General features: G+C 41.8%; 1 protein-coding gene across 1 annotated transcript; it reads right to left on the minus strand.

Annotated features, from left to right (window-relative positions):
* Positions 1-390: 390 nt before the first annotated feature.
* Positions 391-2,514, minus strand: LOC148038970 (pentatricopeptide repeat-containing protein DOT4, chloroplastic-like). Its single transcript, XM_087675298.1, has one exon. It carries the CDS (start codon positions 2,512-2,514, stop codon positions 391-393), a length of 2,124 nt encoding a protein of 707 aa, XP_087531424.1.
* Positions 2,515-10,016: the final 7,502 nt, after the last annotated feature.

The raw sequence follows: 10,016 nt of genomic DNA on the forward strand, positions 1-10,016 counted from the left end.
TCTACAACCATTGAATAAAAGCTGTAGACATCCATGTCATTTCTTTGCCCTTCACGTTGTGAAATACCTCAGACACAGTTGGCCCTCCCCCTGCTTCCCCTAAGACTTCCTCTAAGGTTGTCCAGATTTAGTTTCCTTGTGTCAACATGAGATGTGGGTAAAAGTGAATTCAATCTACTCTCCGAGTACTATTCTGCAGAGTCCTCACAAAAGCAGTTTAGCAGGACACCATTGACAAGAAAATCCAAGGATCAATGACTCCCATATTGACAAGAACCTATCAAGGATCAATTATTTGCCCCAGTGAAAAGGATGTGACAACCAGGATCCTTGCTATCATGTGACAATGCTATCAAAATTTTCTTAACAACTTGCAAACTCTGAAAGATTTTAAGCACCACTGGCTATGGTAATGCTCAACTTTGGCATATCTGATAGTGAGACATAAACAGAAGGAATGGTCGGATCCAAATGAAGAATGTACTTTGCCACACGCTTTCCTCGTTCAAGATCCCTATGCATTTTGCAAGCCGCTAGAAATGTCATCCACATTTTAACATCAGGGTGGTATGGCATATTATTGATCATATTCTCTGCTTCCTGCAGCTGACCTGCTCGCCCAAGCAGGTCAACCATGCAAGTGTAATGCCCCAAAGTTGGAGATATAAGGTACTTTTCTGTCATGGAGGAAAAGAGACAATGGCCTTCAGTCACTAGTCCAACATGGCTACAAGCAGAAAGAAGGCATATAAAAGTTACAGTGTCAGGCATAGTGCCAGTCTTCTCCATTTGTCTGTACAGAGAGAGAACATGCCTGCTACATCCGTGTTTGGAGTATGTTGCAAGCATGGTATTCCAGTGTATAAGGGTATGTTGAGATATCCGGTTAAAGACTCTGATAGCAGCCTCCAGGTCCCCACACTTTCCATACATGTTTAAAAGGGCATTAGCAACATCACCTGCGCCTAAACCAGCTTGTATAATTCTTGAGTGGACATCTCTACCCTTATGTAGGACTGCAGGGCTGGCTAGCACATTCAGCACAATGATAAAGGTAATCTCATCTGGCTCTTCACCTAATTGCACCATTTGGTGGAAGACATCACACGTTTCCTTACAAGTATTGTGCAAAGAATGTGCTCCAAGTAGTGCATTCCAGGAAATAACATTATGCTCATCCATCTTATTAAAAACCACACAAGCAGACTGAAGAGCACCACACTTGCTATACATACTAACAAGCGCAGTTCCTAAAACGACATCCAGTTCAATGCCCCTTTCCAAAACCCTCACATAAACATGTATGCCATCTCCTAAACCTTCAATGCCTTCAAATGCCCCCAGGATTTTTGAGAGGGTAATTTTATCTGGCTGTAAACCTTGGTGTTCCATTTGCTCCAAGAGTTCAAATGCTTCTCTTGCACATCCCTGTTGGAGATATGCCATAATCATTGCTGTCCATGTAATCAAATTGCGGTGCTTCAAATGATTGAACACATTTATAGCCTCGACTAAAGCACCACAATTCCCATACAAAGTGATAAGGGCATTTCCCATAACAACATCCAGCTCATACAAGCCACTTGTAATGCAATTGTGGATTGCTTGGCCTTCTGCCAAGTTTCTTGTGCTAGCACATGCAGTAAGAATACTGATGGCTGCAACATGGTCTATCTCCACTCCTCGATCGGCCATTTGTTTCAACAGGGCGATGGCCTTATTACCATACCCGTGGTCAGAACATGCCCCAATAATTGCAGTCCAGGAAACCACATTACGCAGGTGCATTTTTTCAAAGACAAGGCAAGCGCTCGCTATGTCTGCACATCTGTCGTACATACTTAGAAGGGCATTGGCGACGACAATAACTGAATCAAATCCTCTTTCTATGATGTCAGCATGAATTTTTCTGCCGCAGGCAAGCATTTTGTGGCATAAGCACGCACCAAGTACACTGATGAAGGTGATTTCAGTAGGGTTCACACCAAGCCCAAGCATGTGTTGGTACAGCCCAAACGCTTGGTGATCCAGTTCATGATCAGCATAGGCAGCAATCATGGCATTCCAAGTGACGACATTGCGTACATGCAGGCTCGCAAACACCCATTGAGTATGGTCCAGAGCCCCGCACTTGAAATACATCGAAATGAGAAGGTTCCCGAAATAAGTCTCTTGCTCACGCCCGTGGATAACAATCAGCGAATGTATTTCCAAGCCCGTTGAAAGCGAGTGGTAGTTCTTCAGTTGAAAGGCTATGTGATGTGTGTCGAGGCATGCCTGAGCGCTTCTGCCAGGCATGAAATAGCACCTCTGCTTTGTAGAAGGCCTTGATTCCTTGAGACTAGAAACTCTGAAATGGCACCTGTCGATGGCAATAATGGGATACCTCTGGGGTCTTCGTCTCCTTGTAGGGTAGACCGTGAAATACGCATCGCCGGGAAAATATGTAGCCCTAAGAAAATTTGACAGTTCGATTGAATTGTTGCCCGAATGCATCCATGATGAGTTGGCCATGGCGGCCATATATGGCCTGCCAACAATCCCTGCATGCTAGCACTCAGAAAACTCGTCTCAGTAAATTTTTATCACGGCATCGTATTTAAAACGCTGCGGAGGATTGGTATGGTCTTAGATAGAGAGAGAGAGAGAGAGAGAGAGAGAGAGCGCGTACGAAGAAGCATTATGACCCTTCAAACAAGGGCCAACGATTGGTTTATGATCTTGCCACATGTGCATAACAATTTGCAAGGCAAGAATGTCACAGCTTCCGCCTCGCATAACGAAATTCATCTTGCCTAAGTTTCAAACCTAAAGGTAATGGAAGACCAATAGCCTTTTCATATCCATGTTGAAATGCTTAAGTATCTTCTCAATAATACTCTACATCCCATGCCATGCGCGTTCACACTTCGTGAAATTGGTTTCGATCTCGTTGGATGGGTAAATAGGCTTGGGATCGTGATCCAATTGGATAGCTATCTTTGTGGTATCGAAATCTATCAAGTTTGATTCTCTCACGCACTTTTCAGCTCCCAGATCTGATAACCGCTTTATAGCTTTATATCTTGCGGTCATTAAATGGGGGGTTAAATGACCTCCAATTGATGAACTGAGACTTGCTTTAGATTCCTGGAAAACTCCAGCTCCTTGGTCATTTAACGATCTTTTGTATCCATGAAAAATAGGAAGATTGTCAATTGCAACCTGACTCATCACTCATACCAACCATTGAGGCAGCCATAACGAGACATATCAACAACACAGCAATCCCCACACAGTAGTCCTGAGCTAATAAGATCGGGCAATTCTAATAACCCCTCAAGAGCACAATTAAGAAATACATCCTCAACAAAGGCATAATTTGCCAATGAGTCTGCAAAGCAATTCCATCGACGAGGAACCAGCTAACAAGTTGTTGCCTCAAACATCTGCAGTAAATCCAAGGTTGTGCAATGATACATTCACAAAATGGGATCCCTTACACTAAAAGTCCCATTCAATTGATTGATCACTAACTACGAGTTGCTCACAAAATGGGATTCCTCACACTATAAGTCCAAAAGGTGAGGGGAGAAGGAGAGAACAAAAAAGGAGAACAAGGGGGAGAGAGAGCTCATTTGCATTCAAGGAGTTTGAGAGAGAGGTAGAGAATTACATGTTTACAAACTACATTGCCCATGATCCTTGGTTTGATGCATTCAGCCCTACAGGTATGCTCAGGATCCTTGTTGCAATCTACCATGTTGTTCTAGAATCGTGGTAGCATTGGTTAGCATGCATTAAGTGCACTGGAAGCACATTTTTGCCATTTTGTGAGTTTCATGCGCCACTTGGATGGCAACTGTAGGCCTCGGACAGCCAAGTCTTGACATGGTGGCCCAAACATCTGAGTCACTTAAGTGTCCACTCCTCAAACAACTTGGCCTCAAACGGTTGAGTCTGGGCCTCGAACTGCCATCCTCGGACACTCGGACATGTGCACCTCATCTGAGTCTAAGCTCAATCGATCAAACGTCCAAGTTTGGGACTCAGACATCGGATCTAACTGAGCTTTTCAACCTTCCAAGGGCTAGCTAGGACCTGCTCCAACTGACCAATGACTCGGCTAGAATCCGAACCTATAAATGAATCCATAGAAGTGTTTGCACCTAGAAAAAGAAGAAACCTCGAGCTAGCAGTCCGTGGGGATCCAAAAGACCCTATCTTTGGCCAGTGCTAAACTGATTAGAGACCCAAGTTAACTCATAGGGCTGGATGCCTAACAGACAACCTGTCGCAATCTATAGAGAACTCAGGTTGCTCAACCAGTCAGGAGTAGTCAAAACCCCTTCTTCTAATTGCATCAAGAGCAGGAAGCAAATTAAAGCAGTTGACTCCATTAAAGGGCACACTTGATAGTATAGGCACGTAAGTATATATGGAAACTGGAAAGCCTGATTTTGCACAATGCGCATCACGATGCGTTGCTAGAGTATAAGTGTTGCACAATTATGAATGGGTGGATGAACAAGGAACACAATAAGGGAAATTAACCAAACAATGAACCCACCAATAGGAGTATAACCCCAAGAATCAAAAGAAAACTAGAAAACCAAGGACAAAGACACAAAGGGGGCCGAACCCTCACATTTTCAAGTGAAGGAAAGGCTCACCAAGATTAGGGATACATCTCTAATAGACTTAGCTGACCACGCAGATGCACTAGTGGGTTAAGAGGCAACTACTATGGCATGCACCAGCTCGAATGAGAATAGCCTAGACCTTGACCTTGACCTTAGCATGCTTGAGCATCTCGATGACATCCAATGACTTATCACACAATACGACTAGCAAATGAGGATAGTGCACCATGGTAGATCAGTGGTGGTAGATGTTGTATACCTTGCAACGTATGACAAATTATAGTCACAGGAGCAAAGGGCTCAAAGGTTGTGTCATGAGAGGGAGCTCAACGAGGTCCACATGATCCTAGCCATATCAGGTAGGAATAGAATGGGAGGCAATGCTAATAGGAAGAGAGCTTTGGAAGCTAATCTTACATTGAACAAGCTACTCACCAAGAGATTGGTAGATGCTACTAGCGTTGAGTGGAGCGGGGCAGCCTTGATGGCATCATTGCTAACCGGCTGGGAGTTACCCCAAATGCAAGGAGCTAAGTGAAAATACCCATAGTTGCGAAGCAACTTAATAAATACCAGGCAGGGAATGACCCTTATAGCTTTGTCGAGCAGTTTGAGCAAGTGTGTGAGATTAATAACCTCATGGACTTCGCTTAGCAAGCACATGCATTCAGTCTATGCTTAGGAGACAAGGGATGAACTTGGTTCGCCGGTCTAGATAATGTTGAACATAATGACTTCACCCAACTTAAGGATCTCTTTATTAAGAGATTCTCGGAGGCAGAATACTCCGATAACCTCATTGTTAAGCTAATGAATGTCAGTCAGAAGGACAAAGAGGACATACGAGACTATGTTACCCATGTAAGGAGTCTCTACAAGAGGATACCTGCAGGAGCGGCCCAATGAGAGAGCAGTCTCTACTGTGTTCATTAAACGCGCACACCGTGTAAAAAAAATCTAGAGTGTGGCTTTCTTATAGATTTAGAGAGCCAATGCCACTTTAGGCATTAGTATTAGTGTCCATGGTTCAAAATATTAGATTTTTTTGGACAATTTTTTAGTCAATTTTTGATATTCTAGATATTATCTCTTGTAAAAATCCATAAAATTATAGATAACTTCTAGATTAGGAGGACATGTAAAAGAAAACATGTAGCTTTTAGCCAATTTGAGAGGATTTTATGTAAAAAAGGAGATTAGCGAAATCGTGCGACGCGCAATTGCTATTTTCCGACAGTGAATAGCACTCCGAAAGTGGGAGATGAAGAAGGAGTGATCTAGCAGGATTCTGGGCAGGTGTCCTGATATTTAACCCCCCTTTCGGAGCCATTGGAAGCATCAGATTGGCGATTTGAGCAACATAGAGAAAGGTATTATTTTATACACGTTTTTGTCTATTAGAGTTATATTTTCTAATAATGCTGAAAGAAACTGACGGGCTTCATCTTTGTTAGTATTCTTCTATATTTTCTAATTCTTTTTTGGGAGTATTCTTCTACATCTTCAATCTCTTCGAACCCCTTCTCTTCTGTCCACTCCTCTCCTTGAATCTACCTACACCCTGCTGTCTCTTATCTTCAAGAACTTGGCTTGAAACCTTCAACCCTTCTCTTATCTCTACCATCTCTAAAGTTTAAGCTCTTGAACCCCCATACATTCTTCTCTTGCCAAACCCCTATGGTGACCTTCAACCCTATACGCTGCAACATTGGTGAACCTGACGTGAAGGTCGGTGTAAGAGAACTCCAAGATGGGGGATTCTTCAGGAGATACACCAATTGGCGTGCATACTACACAGACTCAGCAACAACAAATCCAAATGTTACAGCAACAACAACAAAGGCAAGACGAAGAGAAGATTGATTCCACAGCTATCAAGGCCCTAGAGGAAGTTGAGCGTGAATTAAAATAATTTAACGGTCAAAATGTCTTTGTTTTTATTCGCTTATATGTTGAAAAAATGCTCTTCTTTGGTGTACCACAACATGCATGGAGCCGTTATTTTGCCAGACTAGCCAAGCATGGTCTTCAAGAAAGAATCCATGGTCTTTTTCAACAAGATGCGGATTGGGCTGCATTCAAAAAAGCCCTACGCAAAGAATTCTTCTTAGAAGACTCTGGCCTAATGACAAAGAAAAGTTTCACTGAATGGGTTGAAAAACCCAACAAAGGTTTAGCTGCACCAGCTCTATACCATGAGTTTGAAAGTAAATTTGGACAACTTGATGCTGAAGACCAACAAAGTATAGAAGGTCAGAAGATTGAATTATTCCTTAAGGTTGCAGATCCCATTCAGCAAGAGAAGCTTGCTGATCGCCTAGAAGATGCTACCTCCGAATCAGGAGTCAAGACTGCATGGACAGATGTTACTGATGCAGTTAACATGATTGCTCGAAGAGAGCGGATGCGACTAAGATTGGGCTTTACTTCAACTTCAACAACTCCATTGATAGAGCTTGTTCCACCTTCAAAATCCCCTATTCCTTTGACTAATCAACCAACTCTTTCTTCTTTTGTTCCTTCTAAAAATGATGTAATGGATGAACTCATTAAAAGCATGCATGACCTTCATCTGAATCTTACAAAAATTAGTTCCAAAGTAGAGAAGCTGGATGTCAAAGTCGGAGATCAAGGACAAGCATCAACTCAAAGACCCATGAGAGAAGGCTTTAAGAGGCACTGTATTTGGTGTGACAGCCAACAACATGACAAGAGGGAGTGTTCCGGGAGGCTGAAGCACAGAAGCTCGTCTTTTGGAACGATGAAAAAATTCATGCTGCTGAAACTGGTCTTCCACTAGAGCCAAAATTTGGCAATGGTGGAATGAAGAAAAGATTAGAAGATTTAGCTGTAAAGAATGCCTATGTAGCAATTGATGCAGCTACCTATGGGCTGCAAATTGAGCTAATTAAATCAAGTTTGAAAGCATGTAAAGCTAATGTGCAATCTAAAGTATGGATGCAAGCACTAGATGAAATGGAACGTGGTAAAGTAGCCAAAGAAGATTTGGATAACGCCAGTCAGTATATTCGAGGAATAACTGGTTGGAAAGAATCGTAGATTCTTTTTCTGCCTTTGCTCATTTGGCTGACGTCAATCATAAAGAAGTCTTGATTGAAGAAAAGAGAAGAAGAGAAGATGAACCAGGGCCTTCCTCTTCTAGCCCTCCGAAATGGGTAACTAGAAGAACACTTGAACAACCAAAGCTTGCTAAAAATATAACCCCATATCAAGAGATGGAAGATGTGCCACAAACAAAGAAGACCAAAGGAAATAAGAAATGCAAGCAACCAGGCTACAAATTGCAGTTTGACATAGAATCTGCAACCGATCTCAAACGAGTCCTAGAAGAATGAATTCTAGGAAGCAAAATTGAATTCATCTTAGGCGAAAATCTTGGAATTGCCAAACATGAATTCCATTATGTAATTATTAATGTAATCAAAGGGAAATACAATATGTTGGTGATGAAGTTGAAGAAACAGTGCATGCTTTTTTGCAAGTTCTTCGAGTTTTTGTGTAGGATGAAGAGAAGCTAACTTCACAAGGAATTCAACTTGAAGCAGTTAAAGAATTAATTGCAGCAATTGAAGCTGAAGATAAAGAAAACATGAATGCAAAAATTAAAGAAGTGAAAGTTGAAAATGTAATGGTTGGCTGGTCCAAACCAGTTGGGTAGCCCACCTCTCAAAAAGAAGGCCGTCTACAGCACATTCATGAGGAAGAAGAGGCTCGGTTCATTCCAAGCAGTCACACTACTCTCGTACGCATTGGGCAAGAGCAACAACGGAGACAATCGTCAAAATTGGAGAAAAAGAAACACCATGTATTGCACTCTTAGACCATGGCTCGGAGGAGATAAACGTCATGGTGAGGAGTCTCTATGAAAGTGGCGGATGGCCCATAGATGTTGATCCAGGTGGGCGAATGAGAGCTGCAAACAACTCTTCTGGAGAGTTGTATACTACATATCCTAATGTGTAGGTAACTATTAGAAACATAAAAGATAATTTTCACTTTTTTGTTCAAGACTCTTGTAGTTACCCTATCATTCTTGGACAACCTTACACTTCTGAAGCCCGTTTGGAAACAAAAGCTCTTGATGATGGTTCTTCCTATGCTCGAATATGAAGCAAAGATAATGAACAAGCTATCCAATTTCTTACTGTGTGTGTTAACCATCATTGAAATAGAGATCGACTGTGTGATTATCTTATGCCTCCTAATGCCCGAGAATTCAAGGGTTTTCGAGCTGCACTACTATAAAAGGAGGCTATGGTAGTGCATCATGTAAAAAGATTAAACCTCCTCATGCAACAGAAACTGTGTCTCTAGCAAATTTATATGTATGTACAGCCAATAGTATGGGCTGTTATAAGTCTCTTCCGGCCATGACTAAGGTTGAAAGAAAATATTTATGTCATGTAAAAAGGGAGCTAAAAACTTATGACATGATGGCTAAAAATGAAGATATTTCGGGCTTTTTTTTTTGGACTGATTACTACTAACACATTGGTTGAAATATATGCAACTGCTCATGCAGAAAATCAGGCAGAAAATCAGTCCATAGAAGTATGTACATTGGATTTTTATCAAACAATTCAAGAATTTGTTGATGGTTTACTCAACAAGGCTGAAGCACAAGTGGAGACAAAATACAAGACAGTGGATAAGAAAATCAAACCTGTGGCAGTCCCACTACCTTCTGAAAGTGAAGGGCTTGCTGATAGGGCAGCAAATCAGCCAAGTCTTCGTGATCCTTCCAACATTGGTCACAAGTTCACATCTGAAAGTATAAAAGAGCTCAAAATAGGTGAAAATTATTTCCTTTCTCCGGTTGAAAAACACTCTTTTATGCAAATGCTAATGAAACATGGAAAAGATTTTGCATTTCAACCAAGTGAAATAGGCTGTGTGGATCCAAATATTGTGGCTCCTATGGTTTGCAGGTAGAGCAATTTATTCTATGGGCGACCTATATTCAAGATATGACCAATTTCAGCTTTCATTAGAAAGACGAGACATTACCACAATGAAGACACCTCTTGGATTGGTCCACATGTGCACTCTACCACAAGGTGCAACAAACTCCATAGCCCATATGATGAATGCCATGCACAAAGTCTTAAGGGACTTTATTCCACAACTTACTCTTCCATTTCTTGATGATGTACCTATCAAGGGATGTGAAGTCAATAAAAAGAATGAGGAGCTTGACGAAGATGGCTGCAGGACATTTGTAGTTAACCATATTCATGATTGTGACAGGATTTTGACAAGGCTGGAAGAGGTACATCTTACCCTTTCTGGAGCTAAGTCGATTTTTGGAGTAGAAGAAGTCCTAGTGGTCGGTCATCTATGTGGCCCCTATGGACGCAAACCTTCTCCAATCAA

Source organism: Lygodium microphyllum, chromosome 3 (assembly GCF_053477565.2).
Source record: "Lygodium microphyllum isolate KBCC chromosome 3, Lygodium_microphyllum_v1.1.10, whole genome shotgun sequence".
NCBI lineage: Eukaryota > Viridiplantae > Streptophyta > Polypodiopsida > Schizaeales > Lygodiaceae > Lygodium > Lygodium microphyllum.